The sequence below is a fragment of the Lissotriton vulgaris genome, chromosome 4_1 (assembly GCF_964263255.1).
Source record: "Lissotriton vulgaris chromosome 4_1, aLisVul1.2, whole genome shotgun sequence".
Lineage (NCBI taxonomy): Eukaryota > Metazoa > Chordata > Amphibia > Caudata > Salamandridae > Lissotriton > Lissotriton vulgaris.
The window spans coordinates 2,127,955,154-2,127,975,480 of record NC_141691.1 but is presented as its reverse complement, the minus strand read 5'-3'; the positions used below and the strand labels follow the sequence as shown (position 1 = coordinate 2,127,975,480).

General features: G+C 43.8%; 1 protein-coding gene across 1 annotated transcript in view; it reads left to right on the top strand.

Annotated features, from left to right (window-relative positions):
• Positions 1–20,327, top strand: part of LOC147725202 (uncharacterized) — a 128,281-nt gene that overhangs the window by 24,994 nt on the left and 82,960 nt on the right. The window contains exon 3 of the mRNA XM_086918199.1: positions 19,467–19,787. Coding sequence (XP_086774325.1) covers positions 19,467–19,787 — 321 coding nt within the window. The remainder of the gene's footprint in view (positions 1–19,466; positions 19,788–20,327) is intronic.

The window sequence follows — 20,327 nt, the reverse complement described above, 5'->3', positions numbered from 1 at the left end:
CTTCTAGCTTTGAGTTACATTTCCCTGTGTCTGTTACCATACAATTGTACGTTTGAGCCTCCCTATATAACTATTTTCAACGGTTGCTAGCTTGGCAGCTGCTAACATGTCACAACCCCCACCCTTCCTTAACGAGGGGGGAAGTACCTTTACTGCCATGGAAGCAATGGTTCGGATTATTAGAATCTTCCCTAATTGCTATCGCTGGGGAGAAATGTTCTCATTTAAGTAAACCTCACACCCTATTGCACAACTTGGGCATGGAGGGCAAGAAAAGTTTACGATGATATTTCGGTCAATGCAGATGGAGGAATTGATAGTGATGATGATGAAAATGTGTACTAGGTGGCTGTAAACAAATTAGAAAAACACGTCAGTAAGAAAATAAATGTGGTGTTAGAGAGGCATAAGTTCTTTTCAAGGACACAAGGGAAAAGTGAAAAAGTTAAAGCTTCCATTGCTCCATTAAAGGGCCTGGTTGATACATGATAGTTTTTGTCTCTTCAGGATTCCTTAATTAGGGACCAGTTGGTGGATGCACGAACAATCCTAAGATACAGGAGAGGCTTCTGGCGGCCAACCCTGACCCCAAGGAAGCCACAGACATAGCAGTGGGGATGGAGCACACAGCTGACTGTATGGTTGCAATGAAAGGAGAAGGGGGTAAATCCACGGGGGTCAATGCCATAAGCAAACCTGATACAGGTAAGGCTGGCTAACATGTTACCTCCTAGAACTAAACTTAAGTGCTATAGATGTGGGAGCCCATGCCACCTTGCCAACAACCCCATATGCCAAGCACGTTCTGTCATCTGCCACAAATGTGGAAAAAAGGGACATTTGTCCAGGGTCTGTCATGATCAGCGCTCCAAATCTGTATTGTCTATTCATCATGAATCACCCCCTGAGCCCAAGTTGATCTTCCAACTTACTGATACAAACGATACTGCCAAATTTCCTTCATGCAACATCACATTAGACAACAAACCTGTAGCTGTATTTGCAGATTCTTGTTCCCCAAACACCCTTAATGATGCTAAGATATTCTCCCAACTGTTTCCCTCATGGCTAGAAAGCATACAGCCTCCTGATATCCAACTGGGCAATTACAATGGGGATCCCATACCCTTATTGGGCATGACCACCAAGGAGATAGGGTTTAAAGGACGGAATAATGTAGGCAGGATTTTCATAACCCAGAAGGGATCCAATTTCTTGTGGTGGTTATACCACAGGAAACTAGGAATCCAGTTAGATCCTAACCGTCCTGATCAGGTTCTTTTGATAGATCCTTCGGTTGGGGGGATGGATGTGTGCAACGATTTCCCCAAAGTATTTTCTGGGGAACTAGGTTTACTTAAGGGTTACCAACACTTCATGAAGATAAAATCCAACGCTAAGCCGGTGGCACACAAAGCTAGACCCATACCCCATTTGATGCATGCTCCACTTAGCATGGAGTTAGACAGATTACTGTCCCTGGGGGTGATTGAACCCACTGAGTGCTCGCAATGGCTGGCCCCCAAGCATCTAGTAGACCAGCTAGGTTTCCCCTGAGTGAGTCAATATGTTTTTTGCCAATTAGTTTTGCTGTGTATGTATTCTCTAATGAGTTCTGGAAAAGGCCAGAGTGATGCTTAAGCCGAAATATAGCAAAGGTTCCCCACCTCCCCATGCCCCTGCTTACCACATGCCCTCGAGGTCCTCCTGGATTCCAGGTTGATGCATGTATCATGTATCGACCTCTGAGGGGTGGTGATGGCTCATGGGTGGCTAAGTTACATGGAGGAGCGGGGTCCGGGATAGCCGCTCCCCGAGTCATCAATCAGAGCCTACCTGGCCTAGAGCTTGAGGCCAGCCACCACTTTGCTCTGCCCCAGCTCACAACAAACAAAACCACTACGCTGCTGAACCGGGCTGGGGCCTAGCCCTGCTGCCCCTTGAGGCCACTTTTGCTTCCTTTTACTTTTAATTCATTTCTCGGGCCTGGTCGCAACACACCCTTGCAGTGCTGCCCAGCACCCACCACCCACCACTCAGTGGTTGAAGTGAGGGGAAAAAAGTAGGGGAACTGTAGGCGGAGAATCAGAGGGCGGGAATAACTCGTGGATTGGGTCAGTTGGCGGAGTCAGGGGTGTTGCAGAAAGAGCAAAATATCCCAATTTTTAGTATTTATTTCCCATTTCCCTAACCAGTTACAGCTTATTACGTTATTTATTTTAACCAATGGATACACATGTTTATTTAAGGTTTAATATTAGTTATTGACATTAAAAAACATTCACAAAGTGGGATAGGTTTCCAATTATAGAATGTCCCAAATATCCTTAAAAGTGAAACGCAACCCTTTTGTCTCCCAGCCATGGAGTTTCTGTCATCAGCACTTCTCCTCCCTTTTCCACAAGAGCAGTTCAAACATGAATGGCAACATATCCTAGTTTGCAAATGTTTTCCACATAATTGTGGCTCTGCCATATTTGCCACATAATACATCATCTGCTGCATAATCGGACGATTTTAACTAATAAATTGTTTATACCTCAAACGTATCAAAAGTTACTAAGAAATGTGACTTGTGCTGTTGTGAAGTGGAGGGCCCCATTAAAATATTGACTGGTCACCTTTCTCACTGTTGCAGTTGTATGTTACACTGGTACTAATAAGTAAAAATCTTTGCAGAGGCTGTTAGCAGGTGTAAAAATGTCAAAATAATAAAGTATCAGAAAATTTACAGCACCACTTATACCCGTGTAGGGTGTCAGAGCGCTTTACAACACACATATTACACAGAGACAATCAATCATATGTGTGTAAATCACGGGGAACAGCATTTACAACGCAGGTTTTACCACGCGTTGCTTTTAAATCGCATGCGTTACAACGCATGCGATGTTACAATGCGTGGTAAAACCACGCATACCATTATATCACATGCTCTTTTACAACGCATGCGATGTAATGTGTTATGGCGGGGGCGGCTATTCACGTCGTTGTGAGGCAACTTAGGCTGTTTCCTCACAACGACGTGAAGCAAGCAGGAAGGAGGGAGCAGGATCCGACGGCGACGCTGGATAGGAGAGAGGTAAGGGGGTTTGTGCATGGGGTGGGGGCTACTTTTGTAGGGGTTAAGGTAGTTTAAAAGTAGTGTGGTAATGTTTGTGTTGTGTGTGTGTTTTTTAAAAACATTTTAGTGTGTGTTGTGGTGTTGTCGTGTTTGTCTAGTGTAGTGTATTGGGGTGTGTAGTGTAGTTTTTATGTAGTGTAGTGATTTAGGTTTTCGGGTAGTGTAGTGTTTTAGTGTTTGTTTATTGTAGCGTATTAGGGTTTAGGGTAGTGTAAGGGTAGGAGTAGTGCGGGTAGTGTAGTAGTGTTTTAGGGATTAGGGTAGTGTAGGGGTGGGAGTAGTGTGAGTAGCGTAGTAGTGTTTTAGGGTTTAGGGTAGTGTAGGGGTGGAGTAGTGTGGGTAGCATAGTAGTGTTTTAGGGTTTAGGGTAGTGTAAGGGTGGGAGTAGTGTGGGTAGCGTAGTAGTGAATTAGGGTTTAGGGTAGTGTAGGGGTGGGAGTAGTGTGGGTAGCATAGTAGTGTTTTAGGGTTTAGGGTACTGTAGGGGTGGGAGTAGTGTGGGTAGCCTAGTAGTGTTTTAGGGTTTAGGGTAGTGTAGGGGTGGGAGTAATGTGGGTAGCGCAGTAGTGTTTTAGGGTTTAGGGTAGTGTAGGAGTGGGTGTAGTGTAGGGGTGGGAGTAGTGTGGGTAGTGTTGTAGTGTAGTAGTGTTTTAGGGTTTAGGGTAGTGTAGGGGTGGGAGTAGTGGGGTAGCGTAGTAGTAGTTTAGGGTAGTATAAGGGTGGGAGTAGTGTGGGCCGCGTAGTAGTGTTTTAGGGTTTAAGGTAGTGTAAGGGTGGGAGTAGTGTGGGTAGCGTAGTAGTGTTTTAGGGTTTAAGGTAGTGTAGGGGTGGGAGTAGTGTGGGTAGCGTAGTAGTGTTTTAGGGTTTAGGGTAGTGTAAGGGTGGGAGTAGTGTGGGTAGCGTAGTAGTGTTTTAGGGTTTAGGGTAGTGTAGGGGTGGGAGTAGTGTGGGTAGTGTAGTAGTGGTTTAGGGTAGTGTAGAGGTGGGAGTAGTGTGGGTAGCGTAGTAGTGTTTTAGGGTTTAAGGTAGTGTAAGGGTGGGAGTAGTGTGGGTAGCGTAGTAGTGTTTTAGGGTTTAGGGTAGTGTAAGGGTGGGAGTAGTGTGGGTAGCGTAGTAGTGTTTTAGGGTTTAGGGTAGTGTAAGGATGGGAGTAATGTAGGTAGTGTAGTAGTGGTTTAGGGTAGTGTAAGGGTGGGAGTAGTTTGGGTAGTGTAGTAGTGTGGCATTGTTTTTGGGTTGGGGCAGTCTAGGGTTGGGAGTAGTCTGTTGTGTAGGTGTAGGGATAGGGATGTTACTTACCTTGCATACTTTTACCACAAGTATAGCTTTACCACGCATGCCTTTGCATTGTAATGGCATTCGTGGTAGAAGCATACTCGTGATAAAAGTATGCGATGTTATGGCATGCAATGTCATTGACATTGCGTACTAATACCCGCGTTGTAATGTCATGCATGGTATTAGTATGCGATGTAATGACATACATTTGTAAATCACTGTATAGGAAATGTTACATAAGAAAAAGGACTAGAAGTTATAAGAGTCACATGACAACCATACTAGTAAACAGCATATCTGAATAGTGAGTGGTCTGGAGAAACACAAACTCAGAATTTAAAACATAATACTATGGCTGAGGGTTCTCTTTAATAATCAGAATTGATTTCTACCCAAATGAATCCTTTTTTGTAACATTAGGATAATCAAAGAATGGGGAAAAAACGTAACACTCTAATTTACACCTTGCAGTTTGTATGCAGCTCTTAAATGACAGTTAATAGCTCACTGTTCTATGTTAGGATTTTAACTTATTAACTGCAAGTAACAATAGGGCCTCTCTGGCAAAAGCAGGAACCCACTGACCTATTTACATTACGCAAAAACAACAATTGAATAACAGAATGCAGAACAATGTCATGCATTCCCTCCAGTACAGAGATCTGGACCTATATCCATTGTGTTTGTTGCTCACCATGCCATTCCAGTTTGAACCCAGTCATATGCAAATGAGCCATAACCATGTGCCCAATGGGAAAAGTCCAGCCCAAACTGCCGGGCCTGGTCCTCCATGAACTGGAAACAAGCATCCTAGGACAAGTTTCATTTGTAGCAATTACACTATTTACATTATGTGCACTTTGCGATCTGTATGGTACATGTTCTTAGCAGCAGGCACATTAACCCTCTTTCCATGAGTCAAAACGTCCACCAGACTAAACAACTTCTGTCTCTACTAAGAACATGAATCACTGGTTAGGTCTCCTGTCAATGAACCGCGCAAAAGCGCGGTCTCCCCAGAGACCTATTGTGAGCGACTCTGCTTCCCAGGAGAGGGGACATTAGCTGGCCGCGCACTTCTCTGAGAGACGGAATACAGCGGGCCACGCGCACGTGAACGCGCGCTCTATTGAGTAGGCTCACGTCGTCTCGCTCTCACTGCGCTTTCAGTCTGTCGGTGGATGTAAGGCAGCATTTTAGATGATTTACGAGACTACGTGATTGCATGTACACTGGGGCGTCATCATCAGAGTGCTAGTGTAGTGCCCTCTCAGCTTTAGATATGGTTGATGGATAGTTTTTAAGGTAGCAGGAACATGTATTTTTGTTTGGTGCTTTAGACAGCGTTTCTGTTTCTAAGAACTATAAAAACAGGATGTTCGTGTTATCCCGTTTAATGGTTCTTGACTTACTTGACTTTGAGGCAGGTGCAAGGCTTAGTTAGCTTTGCAGGGATTTGAGTTTGCTTCAAAGAACGACTGTTCCTATGTACTTGTTTGAAGCAATATGGAGATATCCTGCATTAGAAAACGTCTGTATTACAGAATTGTGAGAGTAAGAATGATATCACCAAATACTTATTCTGTTAATAAAGTACAATAAATACTGGAACCATATGTTAATTTTTTTTTAATTTCATTCTAGAAAAAGCAAACACTCATCGGGAATACAACATTAAGTAAAGCATGTGAAATGTGAGCAGGAAACAACATGGTTACCTTTTTCTTTTACACTCATTATTCAGAAATTAGTGAGTGCTTTTGCCTGAAAAGTTAAGGCCCTGACTACAGGGCATAGAAGGGACCCGTTTCAATGTCCATTGCTTATATCCTTACAAAACATAAGCGGTATGGTTTAAAAAGACCATGTTTGTGAACATAAAGCCGTGGTACATATTTTGGTTTTCAATTCACCCATCAAGCAGGTATTTCAGCACCTCCAGAAATAGTGCACTTTCCCACCCAGGGTAAGCAATGTTGAGAGATGAGAAAACAAAAGTAGCGCTTCACTGGCATACATTGTTAAGTGGCGCTAATGGGTTTAGGTGTGAATAAATCAATCTGGACATCTTGCAACCACCCTGTCTTACTTTAGTTTGTTAGGTAGTTAGATATTTTTCATATTCTGAATGTTTTATTTCACTCCATCCCGAGACTGCACACTTAGAAATTGAAACATTTCAAAAAACAGACATTTCCAGCAAACGTGTTTTTCTTTTTTTTGGATCCATTTCACAGGGGAGCACATAAACAAAAGGAGGAAAGAGAAGGTAATGCTTGGCTGTTCATAATGTAATGACTGTCTCTGACTCACGGAGGGGTCAGTTCCACACGGCCAAATCGGCTCCAGCAACATAACCAGCCCCCTGTCACAAAACCAGCTCCCTTCCCCTCCAACCTACCGGGGGATTGCCCGGTGCCTGGACTTACCAGTCCAGCCCTGGACATTGCATTGATATTGAAGTGGGTGAAGACACAGGGATGCCTAAACAGGAAATCGCAAAGTGTTTCCCATGCTTACTACATTGAGAGGCAAGTTCTGTGGCCCCATCAGGGTGTTTTTTTGTTTTCTTGTCAGGGTTGACCTGTCACCTTTCATGATCCGATAGAAACGTGGGGAGGGGGAGCAGGGAGATGGCTAATTGTCCCTCTTAAGAGTTCATGGTAGAAATGAATAGATACATCTACACCTGTTACAAGCAGAGGTGGGCAAAGGTGTCGTAATTCTCTCTAATTTTTGCAAAATTGCTTAAAATTGTGCATAATAATGAGAGAACATTAATCCAGCATTTGGGGATATTTTCCTAGTGTAAAATGTATCCTTACATTAAAAATGGGCCAGTGAATGCATTTTGTGCTAATAAGCTACAGGGCACGTAGAGCTGTAGCCAGCAACTACTCGCTCTTTCTTAGTTTGTTGTTCCTGTGCTCCTGCAGCAGGAATTCTTTCCCAAATCACTCTTTATTACTCAAGCCAGGGTAATAGCATAATTTGGGTAATTTTGCATCACAAGGTAATGAAATTACTGAAATTACTCTGGTGTAATTAAAATGTATGTAACCAGAAGGGGGTATTGATTAGCACAGGAAATTACTGCACCTGCAGTGTGTCATTATTTGTCAATTATTACAGAAGTGAAATGGTGTAACAGGTGAGGGAGAACCCCTGTAAACCCTCATAATAGGACCACACGGTCCAAAATGCAAAGCAGTCAAATCCTGTCCACACACGTTCATGTGTTTGGAAAATCTGATCCAAAGTAGAAAGCCACACAAGTCTAGTCTCAATGCAAATGTTCTTTTGTTCCCTTTTTATTACTGAAACATCATAAAGTCCAGACAACACATGTTTCATCTTTGGGGTGTAAACCCTGAGAGGGGACTATGAGGCCCTTTCGATCCCCCTTAAGGGTGTGGCCACGTTCAACTGTGATCTGGAGTACCGTCTCAATCAGAACTGGTAAAGAAGGAACAAATAAGGTGAAATTACGACTTTTCAAGTTGGAGTGGCACGTTTATTTTCACACACACACATGTATATCAATAAGGCATATTGCTAGAGAACACTCTTTAAGAAAACCTGGCTTCACTCTGCCAGAAAATATGCAAGATAGCAATTGTTTCTAAAATGCTGTGAAGTGAACAGAAGTGACTATCTACTAAATATGACTTCCAGTGTAACATAGAGGCTTTAAGAAGGCATTAAATCCTGTTCAAGAAAATACTTTATCTACACATGACTTTCCTGAAGAGAAACATCATTGCAGGTTTAAGTATTCTAGTAAGAATAAAATATCAGAGGCTAAGATTAAAAGGCACAATTTAATTTTTAGCTGGATTACACAGAGTACATTTCTATCAGGCCTAGTGCCTTGAAGCACCTATCTAGGGAGAAGAGCCCTAGAGGATCTTCTACTAAAATGACACCTTATAATGCAAGGAATTGGGTATGGACGAAAAGGCCCTTGTTAAGTTGAGATAGTTAAGAAGATTAAAATGCTATTTTATTCAGGAAGGCATCACCTGGTAGAGTAGGTTTTGGCTGTCCCAAATCAGATAGTCGGTCGACCGGAGAACCACTGAAAAAGTCAGCTTAGAGAGTTCTGCCTTCTAATTGTGATGATGAATCTTTTACACCTGAAATCACAGAACTGACACTGTCCTGATGTACTTTCTGACGCAGGTGGCTTGACCGCATTGTCCTAGGACAGTGGGGGGGGGGGTCAGGTGTCCTAACGGTTGGTTGGCCATGCTTGACCGCAGAACATAAACAAAGAACATATTGTCCTTTACATATTTCTAAAAATATGTGTGATAGCGGAACTTACGACAGGTACTGCTATTGCAAGAGGTTGCGGCTTTTACTTCGTGCAAGCTATGTTTCAAAATAATATTTCAGTGGAAAGTCCCAAGATGTGTCAACCTCCCAAGGTGTGTCAACCTGCAGCAGCTGGGTCTTGTGTACGTGTGTGGGGGCATTTGTCTTGATGCTGTGGAAAATTACTGTACTGCACGTCAGGCCAATTTACCACGTTGTTTTTCAGTGCAACAGAAATGCATGTTTAACATTATTGTGGTCCTAGTGCATTTTGTTGGCCTAAGGCATGTCTTTTTGGCCTTTGCTTCTGGTCTATAACCCCAGGATTCAGGGAATTTTGTGGGATTTAATTTGCTGATCATGCATAGCAAAAATTGAGGGTTTTAAGCATATTTTCAGGTTTTCTCTGGTACGGCCATATGTGACATTTTCGCTATCAAAGCAGATAAGAAGTGCCCTTTTTGGTGATCAGATGGTAGAGCGTGATTTTAACCCTTCATCATCTCCCCGCTCTTGTTCATTTATGAACACACTCTTAACTGAGTATCTGGGTGACCCTTCAGCCAGTGGGGGTATCCAGGGCATGTCGTTAACATAACACTTAAAGCTGCCTTGGAACTGCTCTTTTTTCTTCGCTCTTTCTCAATCTGGCCTAGCAATTATGTCGGCATATTCTGCACCTGATTCTCTAAGGAGACGCTCGGATTGGGCTGCTGCAGGGCTCTTGCTCAGGGTGTCCCTACCTGGTAGAAGTGGAGGACCTGCGGGTATGCCATAGTGTGTGCCTGGTGCTGCTACCTCACTCATTTCTAATTGTACTCCAGTCCCTTCCCCAGGAACCCGATCCATATCTTCATATTTCGCTATCTGGTAGATCCCTGTGCCAGCATAATTCATCCCTACTGCCTTGGTACTTAATCTTTTAATACAGTGACTCTCTATCTGAAAGGCGCAACACAGAACTATCAAAATTCCAACAACGGGTATCATTAATTTCAAGATTGCTGTGAGCCATGAAGGCATGCAGTCAAGATTGAACCAGTCTGTAAGAATACTGTCCGTAGGGGCACCTCCTTCGTCGGTCATTTCTTTTCCCAAGTTAATCAACTCCTCAATGGCCCTTGATATTGATCCGTTATCTTCATCGTTTCCCAGTATGGAAGTGCAGCAGGATTTTCTGATTTGATGACACAAACCACCATCTTTGGCAGTCAGCATGTCGAAGAAGTAACGATGCTCCAAAACCATTTGTCTCAATGGGCGCAGTTCTTCTCCGATTGAATTTAGTTCGTCTCTGGTGCTGTTGATGGCTTTCATGACCTCATAGCGCGTCACTCCAGCCAGCAAGCATTGAAGAGGCGGAATTCTTCTGGAACGTTACCAAGGGCCTCAGCTGCCAAGTACTCCGCTGTTCGCTGGCGTCGGTGGAGAAATGTCACGTCACCTGTCATTGGGTGTGACAGTGTGTGGGAAACATTCGATGACGGCACAACCAGATGTACTTCATGCAGAGATACCAAAGAACTCAGTCCGAGCCACTGAGGAGGAAGTTGGAGATATAGGCATTCTTCACAAGCCCGGTAGTAGTCCATTAATGTGGAGGTGCCGAACTGCATATCGAAATTGAAGGTCGTTGAGTTACAGTCTGTGTTACACCCAACAGGGACGTAGCCATTACCTATGAAACAGAGAGAAGGGTTTTTTAGTTTAAAAGCTTTTTTTTAGTTTGGACATTCCTTCCCCATCTAGGTGCATCTGCCACTTTCCTGAGCCCATATCTGTTCACATTCCTCATCAACCCTCCAATCGACGTCTCCCTCATAATCTGTTTTTCCAGCCCAAGGGGGACCTAAGGAGGCTGCTCTACATATTAGGCCATCCACAGGGATCCATCTGCCCTTTGTGTAAATTTGAGCTAGTAACTTCAGCACAGTTCTATCGCGGCAGGGCATGTGCGGCTGTCATGTGGTAGGGAATCATCACAATTGGCTACGGGCACCGACACTGAGATATATCCTTGTTTCAGAATTGATCCAAGCTCCTGCTGATTATGCCCCCTTTTACGCAAGTTCCTTATCTCTTCTTTCAGGGCGGCAGTCTCGGTGAGAACCCTGTGTACAATGGGGGTATAGTCCCAAGTTGTGGTGTTCACACAATCTTTTAATACAGTGAACCCTGTGTACAATGGGGGTATAGTCCCAAGTTGTGGTGTTCAAACAATCTTTTAATACAGTGACTCCCTATCTGAAAGGCGCAACACAGAACTATCAAAATTACAACAACGGGTATCATTAATTTCAAGATTGCTGTGAGCCATGAAGGCATCCAGTCAAGATTAAACATGTCTGTTGGAATAATGTCCGCAGGGGCACCTCCTTCGTCGGTCATTTCTTTTCCCAAGTTAGACAACTCCTCAATGGCCCTTGATATTGATCCGCTATCTTCATCAATTCCCGGTATGAAAGTGCAGCAGGACTTTCCGATTCGATGACACAAACCACCATCTTTGGCAGTCAGCATGTTGAGGAACCAACGATGCTCCGAAACGATTAGTCTCAATGGGCGCAGTTCTTCTCTGATTGCATTTAGTCCGTCTCTGGTGCTGTTGATGGCTTTCATGACCTCTAAGGGTGGGCGTAAAATCCGTTTCGCGGGCAAATTTGCAGATTTTCCGCGATTTCGCGATCCGTAAATCTTGCGAAATCGCGGTAAAATCCGCGAATCAGCAGAGACGCATTTTCAGCCAAGCAAGGGTTACAGCAGCAGGTGCAAAAGTTTAACCTAATTTCTTTGTAACCTTTTACAAAAGGGTTACAAACAAATTAACTTCCACTTGTACACCTGCTGCTAATTGCTTCCTGGTGCCTCGTTGCCTACTTGCAACTATTCTCTGACCCTGCTCTGACCCTTGAAGCAGGGTCAGAGAATAGTTACAAGTAGGCACCTGTCCAAGGAATTAAACCTCATCAGGAAGCACTTACAGATATAAACAAGCATTTACAATGCAACAGTTTTGCCTTTGGAAAAGTTAGAGCTATTGGCATTGTAAATGACAATTTTTTTATTTATGTTTTCTTTTTGATCCCCGATAAACAAATGGCATTGTCATTTACAATGCCAATAGCGTAATCTCTCGCAAATGCCACACACACCCACACCGAGCCCCCCACACAGAGGAGCCCCTCCACACAGAGCCCCCACACACACACACAGAGCCCCCCCACACACACACAGGGCCCCCCCCCCACACACACAGCTCACTCTGTTGATATTAAGAAGAGTGGACATGTACAAGGTGATCACAATCTACCAAGATTTCTCATTGCGCTTTTAAACATCTCACTGATCCGAAAGAAAAACTCTGTTAAGCGAAGAGGCTGAGAGTCACAAATTACTATAGTATGTGTATGTTTACACTCTGAGAATTCAAAGTGAACTTTAATACAATTTGGTTGGGGACTGAGGTAAAAACAATCCCAAACAATGGGCCTCCAAAATGGCGATGGGAAACCAGACTGGAACCCGCCTGACCTAAAAACGGATGGTTGGCACCAGAACCTCTGACCACCACCGAAAGGGTCATGGCCGCATAATACAGAAATACAAAAAGTATTATTTCTAATTCAATCTCCCCTAAAGAATCTTTACATTTGAAAAAGTAACATAAAAAATGAATGAAAGGTCTACCCCAGAGAAAGTACTTCGCTTTATGCGGGGTGCGTTTTGTTTGTTTGGTAACATTTCCTCCAAGTGTTACCGAGAAAAACAAAGTGTTCGTGTCACGTGTACAAATCCGTCAATTACACATAAATAAATGCACAGTAAAAAGTCACTAAAATGCAGATTTATATTTCTCTTAACACACTGCATTCTCTTTAAGCAAAACATTCTGCAACCAAATATGATTTAAGAGTGACGCAGTGTTATTCTGACAGTTTTTAAAAGCTGCTTCCCTTTGCATGATGCAGAAGCCTTCTGCAGCACAGAAGACTTGTAAAGCAAAGTACAAACCCAGTGAACGTATTCCACATGTTTGCCTAAAAGCTCATCTATTCATCTATCTGTACGCACGCGTAGCTATACAAAACACCTAAACTGCACTAACTGTGTAATGTTTAGAGTATGCGTGGCCAGCCTCGGAGACGTTTCATGCGGTGATGGCAGAACAATTGGAATGCCTGTCAATAAGGGGTTAATATATGTAAATAATCCGAGTTGCCTTTCTAACCGTTGAAATCGAATATATGTGAAGGACGAAACGTATTTAGTTATCAGCAAAACATGCATTAGTCTCTTTTATATGGGCAAAGAACGAGAACTATACTAAAAGTCATGTGCTCATGAGCGAAAAAAGACGCGAAGTTTGATAACTATTCAAGTCCAATTTAGATGCACTGATTTTCCGAGTACTACAGTTATGTGTTTATACTTGTTGTTTGGTTGCGTATAATGGCACGTTTCGTCTATGATTTAAGAACATTGTGTGCAGCGCTTACATGTGGCGAGGGTTCGTATTCCAAGATAAGCCCTTTCTCTCGGAGCATGATGTAGGCCATCTGGAGGAGCGGGGAGTCCTACGGGCTACATTTCAGACTAGGTCACACCGACGGAAGCGTTTCCTTCAAATATGGGAACAAAGACATACTTTGAATTAACCAGCTGGCATCCTTTGGCTGATGCTACAACGGGGCACATTGCCAGAACAACAAACATGCTGGAAGATTACGAGACTTTAGCGCACTAGAAATGTAATGGGTTAAACATCAGAAAAATAGGCACTTTTTTTCTCTTTACAGTCTTTGGAGAGGACCGGTAAACTATAGCATTGTGGAATGGATGCTGACTACGCAGGAGAGATGTATAAGTGGGGAACAGGTTTAAGCTAAATATAATTAAACAGAACTATGTGAGATGACAATAAATACTAAACCCATAGACAAGATCTGGGGTGGTGTCATGAAAGAATGCGTTCCTGCACGGCATTGATGACTTCCTGTTTATATGCAAGGCACTTTCTAAAAAGCATAACGTTAACTCGGGTTGTTTTCAGAGTGAGAGCATGTGCTGAAGAGAGCGCATCTTGGAAACACTGGGCGTGGACTGCCTGCCTTTCCAGTTATACTGCCTGCTGCACATACTCCGAGAAAATCCGAGTTAAGTGTTTGTGCTTTAGCAATACACTCATTCACCTAAAAACCAACACACAGCTGTGCCCTGCACGAACACATTCCAACGTAACATGGCCCTATATTTATAGTTCAATGACTGAGCATTCAATTAAAAAAACACATTCCAGTTGCTGTGGTGAGTTCGGGACACTACATCTGGGCAGCCCCATCTGCTTATCAGCATGCATAGAACCGGAGTGATGATCCGTGGCACCAACGAGCCTCACCTGTGACAGATGATGGAAGCCCTTACGGCATTAATGACATTCTAGCCCTAACTCATGTCTTAAATATGAGGGAAACAAACACACCTGGCAGCAAAACGGTGAATGCTTTACCGGCCAAACGTGCCGAGGGTCACATCTACACTCAAAACAAAAATGCATTTCACGCATATTTTATAAAGGATTTTAAGGGCTACGGGCGGCCATTGTTTGAATACAATGGTCAAAATAAGACCGATAGCTTTACAAACAATACAACTCATTGATATGTGGCTTAATTACAATAAATACATGTTTTGGGAATATATACCAGACTTCATATGTTAGCACAATATTAGCGGTTTTGTCAATAAGTCAGCACGTATCCTCATATGCGCAGAACGGTATTGTAACCAATACAACTCAGCACACGCCTCAGATCTCTGGTTATAGGAAGGCTGCCTGGTCCCAGAAAATGCTAATAGGAATATCCAACTCAGGAATTTTTCCCAAATCGGAAAGTGCATTTCTAAAAAAACAGAAAAACTCCTATCTCTCGCCTATGAAATAAGATGACATTTTAGTCTACAATACGTTCTCTTAATTACGCAAATTCGGCTCAGCAAATGTCTCAACGTATTTTATCTTTAAACATATTTGCTTTATTATATGATCGGTTGTTGATTATATCTTACGAGAGACCTTTAAAGCGTTTTATGACACGCATAAACAAATGCGGCCATATACTTTTCAAGTAATATTGCATCAAGAACACAACATTAACGTTTCTAGCATGGGGACAATACAGCAAGAACATTTATATTAAAAGTATATTAGGCATTCCAATGATCTTTATAATACATAATTGCATGTTTTTCATTATGTATTCTGAAATTGCTAACGTCAGCCGTTTCCTCGCTTCGTCAGCTGGCGGAGAGTGTTTTCTTTCCTTCACTCCCGGCGCCCAATCAACAAGCAGCGGCAATCCACGACCAAAGCCCTGAGTGAGAGGAGCCCGCGATACGTTCTCTTAATCACGCAAATTCGGCTCAGCAAATGTCTCAACGTATTTTATCTTTAAACATATTTGCTTTATTATATGATCGGTTGTTGATTATATCTTACGAGAGACCTTTAAAGCGTTTTATGACACGCATAAACAAATGCGGCCATATACTTTTCAAGTAATATTGCAGCAAGAACGTGTGAACCAGGAAAATATAAGCTGGGTTAGGAGCATGCATTCAAAAACAAGTCAGGCCCCGGGCCGGCAGCCAATCACAGCGCGGCCCGGGGAATGACGTCACGGGGGTGTCCCGGGCCGGCAGCCAATCGCAGCGCGGCCCGGGACAAAGGGGCGGGGCTTAAAAAAAGCGCGAGAAACGCCCGAGAATCGCGTTTTCTCTGAGAAAGCGTGATAGACAGCCTCTGTCTTCCAATGGCTAGCCTCCATTTATGGAGCTAGCCAATGAGAGACAGAGGCGGGTCATCAAGCCGATATTGAACTCAAGAGGTTTTTTAGCGCTTGCGCACTACGTGCGCAAACCGCAGGCAAAACCTAAAAACAGGAAGAAGGGAGAGGATGGCAAATGCCCCATTTTGAGTTGTCAGGCGGGGTTAAACTAAAAGAGACCTTTACAGCTCAATTTTCATATGCATTTTGCTAAAAATAAAAAGCTGTATGTTCTGTAGGGGCAACTCAGGAATCTGGCCCTTCAGAGATCCGGCCTCTCTTTCTTTCTCTCGTTCTCTCTCTCCCTCTCTCATTCCCTCTCTTTCTCTCTCTTTCTATCTATCCATCTATCTATCTATCTATCTCTCCCTCTCCCATAAACGACTGCATGGGTAACTTCGCTATGCAAGCGGCTCGCGAAGACGCAAAAAGCCCCGCGAACACGCAAAAAACCCTGCAAACACGCAAAAAACCCCGCGAACACGCAAAAAAACAAAAATCCGCAAATTCACAGAAATTCACGAATTTTGCGGATCGCAAATCCGCAAATTCGCAGATCGCGAATTCGCAAAATTTGCCCATGCTTAATGACCTCATAGCGCGTCACTTCCAGCCAGCGAGCATTAGCCTGAGTTTGGAACATTGAAACTGCCCCTCCGAAGATCAGCTGGGCCTCGTTGAAGAGGCAGAATTCTTCTGGAACGCTACCAAGGGCCTCAGCTGCGAAGTACTCCACTGTTCGCCAGTGTCAGTGGAGGAATGTCACGTCACCTGTCATTGGGTGTGACAGTATGTGGGAAGCATTCGATGCCGGCACAACCAGATGTACTTCATGCAGAGTCACCCAAGAACACAGTCCAAACCACTGAGGAGGAAGTTGGAGATATAGGCGTTCTCCACAAGCCCAGTAGTAGTCCATTAATGTGGAGTTACAGTCTGTGTTACACCCAACAGGGACGGAGCCATTACCTATGAAACAGAGAGAAGGGTTTTTTATTTTTAAAGCTTTTTTCAGTTTGGACATTCCTTCCCCACTCTAGGTATATCTGCCACTTTCCTGAGCCCATATCTGTTCACAGTTCTCATCAACCCTCCAATCGACGTCTCCCTCATAATCTGTTTCTCCAGCCCATGAGGGACCTAAGGAGGATGCTCTACATATTAGGCCATCCAAAGGGATCCATCTGCCCTTTGTGTAAATTTGTGCTAGTAACTTCAGCACAGTTCTATTGCAGCAGGGCATGTGCGGCTGTCATGTGGTAGGGAATCACCGCAATTGGCTACGGGCACCGACACTGAGATATATCCTTGTTTCAGGATAATTGATCCAAGCTCGTCCTTATTATGCCCCCTTTTATGCAAGTTCCTTATCTCTTCTTTCAGGGCGGCTGTCTCGGTGAGAACCCTGTTTACAATGGGGAAATAGTCCCAAGTTGTGGTGTTCACAAATACTGTATCCAATTCAACTTTAGTAATCTGTGTTGGTCCTTGTGTGCGGCAAAGGTACAGGTGCAGGAGGCACATAGCAATGGGAGGTGGGACTTCTTTAGGGAAAATTAGTCTATCTGCTCCTACTGCATGGGGGATGTATGAACATACATAGCAAGAATCGTTTATTATTGTCTTCCCTACTGCTGTTATGTCCCTGTACCCGGAGTCATCTACTAGGGAGGAGTAGACGGAATGATCTCTTACAGACCGTTGTAGGCCTAAGATGGGCCCTGGGCCCTTTTGTATCTCCACAAGGTGTTGGAATGTCTTCTGTCCTGCCCTCTTCTTCATAGGCTTGTGGGGGACAAGGGGCTTTGTTCTGTGAGGAGAAACAGCAAACCGGGGAACCCTGTGGTGATGAGAGGGGCGCTGACGGGAAACTGGTTGTGGCACTGAGAAGTTAACAGGCCCATCCCATGTACTATTCCTGTTTTCTGAGGTGAAGGGTGAGAGTTTAAGGTGTACACTAGTGTGCCTGTTGCTAGCAGTGCTATTTTCTGGGAGTTCAGGACCTACTGTGCTGTGTGGTGTTTTCTGCTGTTTGAGTGTGACCGCTGGTACAGTGGGTGGAACAGTGGATGGTAAGGCACCTTTGCTGCTTCTATCATTATAACTTTTCACTTTATACAGGACAGTGGTCCCTAGACAGGAAGGTAATGTTAGAGGATAAATATAGACTAAATAGACACTATATTCTTTGTCCAGCCGGACAGATTTATTTTCTGATAAACAATTTCAAAGGAATTTATAATGTGATAACAGCAGGACACCAGCCGATGTCCAACTGACACACTTAGGAAAGGACAAACAAGGCAACTCAAACAGTCTGTGTAGTACAATTCACAGTCAGACAATATCAATGGCACACTATTACTGGCTTCAAATAATACAATTCATACACATATAGTGTGACATGGTCGACGACGTTTCGAACCTATGGCTTATTAAAGGTTCATCTTCAGGACATTAGATATATGCCTTCTATTTTTACAAAAAGTCACAGTTAACTTTTTCAGCCCGTACCATGAGCTACAATTTCCACAACATATAGTACCATGAGCTGCAGAGTTGGCATGAAGGCCGATAGCCTGAATAATAGAATTTGCCAAAAAACAGCAAGACAGCCCCCACTGATAGCGATGCAACGTGGATTAGCTGTGGACGGGTCGATAATGCGATCCACGTCCTCGGGTGGAAATCGCCCTCAGAGTCAGACGTTCCAGAAACCAGGAAGTAACTTCGGGCTGAAAAAGTTAACTGTGACTTTTTATAAAAATATATACTGAGTGTTGAAGATGTAAGTCATAACATAGGTTATGGTGGCCTGACGCAGGTTTAATGGGGTGCAGGGCTTTACAACGTGACGCATCTCCCTAGATGTGTCACGTTGTAAATAAGTCACAACAGCGGCCTTAATGTGTTGCAAGGGGCTTGCAAATCAGCCCATTTGTGTACTTATGGCAGACTCACACAAAAGCAAAATATAACACTTAATCAATATTAATCAAAATGGTGCCCATGTTTAAGAGCCTGCACATGCAGTAAGGTGCTAATAAACGGATGGTTCCTGCCTCCAGTTCCGTAAAAAGTAAAACATTTCAGGGATACCTCCTCCCATCTAAGGTGGGGCAACTATTACTGATTTGGCATTCCCAGGGATAGAATACAAAGAAGCCCCATATAAACTCTGTCTTGAGAGTGTAGATGTGAACAGTGAATACATGCTGAAAGGGTAAAGGAAGCACTGTGGCCATGTCAGCTTTGGGGGCACCCCCTGCTATGGTGGAGCTGCTGGCTGCCCAGTCCTCCATGCCAGGCAGGCACATAGCTCTATATAAGGTGGGTGGTTCACCTCTTGTGATGGCAGAGGGGGCCTCCACCATCTCAGCAGGGCTCTTATACCCCATTGCACGATCATCACTCCACCCACCCTCTGAACCCTCATGTGTCATTTCTGAGTTTATTTGAGGCCAGCATATACATTCAATTTCACATTCTGAGATGGATTTTAAATATTCACCTCGAACTACTGGCAGGTCTGAAGTGGGAGAGAGGGGGGTGCTTTTCTTAAACATGTTTAGAGAGGTGATCAATCTGGGGGTTCATCAAGAAGAATTAACCCAAAAGGACGGACATATTTTGTGCATTCTATGGCTGTGTCAAGTTTTGGTCACCAGGTCAGTCAAAAGAGTCATCATAAACTATCCCAAATGTTAATATACTCATCCTGAAGTCAGCTGGGTAGCCTGAAAGAGTTCAGAGTTAATTATGAGCACAGCTTTTTAGTGTGATCTGGTAGCCACATGCCACAGTAGTCATATAAAGAGAACAATGGGGGCACAAGGATATTCAAAGATTCGACGACACATTTCTCGCACATTAGATTGATTTGCAATCAATATAACCTGTTCCTTTTGGTCCTTTCTTCACAGGGGGAGCTGATGAGATCCGGTTGGTGAATTCCGGGGACGCCTGCAGTGGGAGGGTGGAGATCAAACACGAGAATCGCTGGGGAACGGTCTGTCAAAATGACTGGGATAAGAATGATGCTGAGGTGGTCTGTAGACAACTGAACTGTGGATCAGCATCCAGAGTAGAAACAAATAATTACCTATTTCGACCTGGCGTCTTCCCCGTGTGGATGAGTGACGTCAGATGCACTGGAGCAGAAAGGTCTCTCTTCGATTGTCCACGCGCTTCCTGGGGAGTCAACAGCTGCACGTGGAAGGCCGACGGTGGAGTGCAGTGCAGAGGTAAGAGAAGCCAACAGCAATTCTTCAACTCCATCGAAAAGTCACAAACTAATTAAACAAGCATTTGCAATGCAATAGGTCTCGCATTAGGAAAGTTTGAGCTATTGGTATTGTAAATGACATTTTTTTTATTTATGTGTTGGTTTTGAAAATAGCCAAATAATTAGCTTTGTCATTTACAATGCCAATACTTTTACCTTTTGCAAATGTGACACCTATAGCATTTGTAACGCAACATGTTTTGTATTTACGTGATTTATCAAAGCACCGTGCAAGCTTTCACGCAGCTGACTTCCAGGCGGGTGACACTGACGTCATCCGTCGACATCCCTTGCTCGTCCCTTCCATCCAATAACACCGCCTGGACAGCTCTGCTTTGAAAAGTGTCCAGGGCCCAGGCATAATGTGATTTATAACCTCTGCAATTTCATCATAGTCAATGACCTCTGTGATGTCACTTTCTGTAAATGCCATCAGGGACAAAGGTCATGTGATGTGATGCATGAGATTATGAGTGGTCAAGGAGCGGGTGTTACCAAT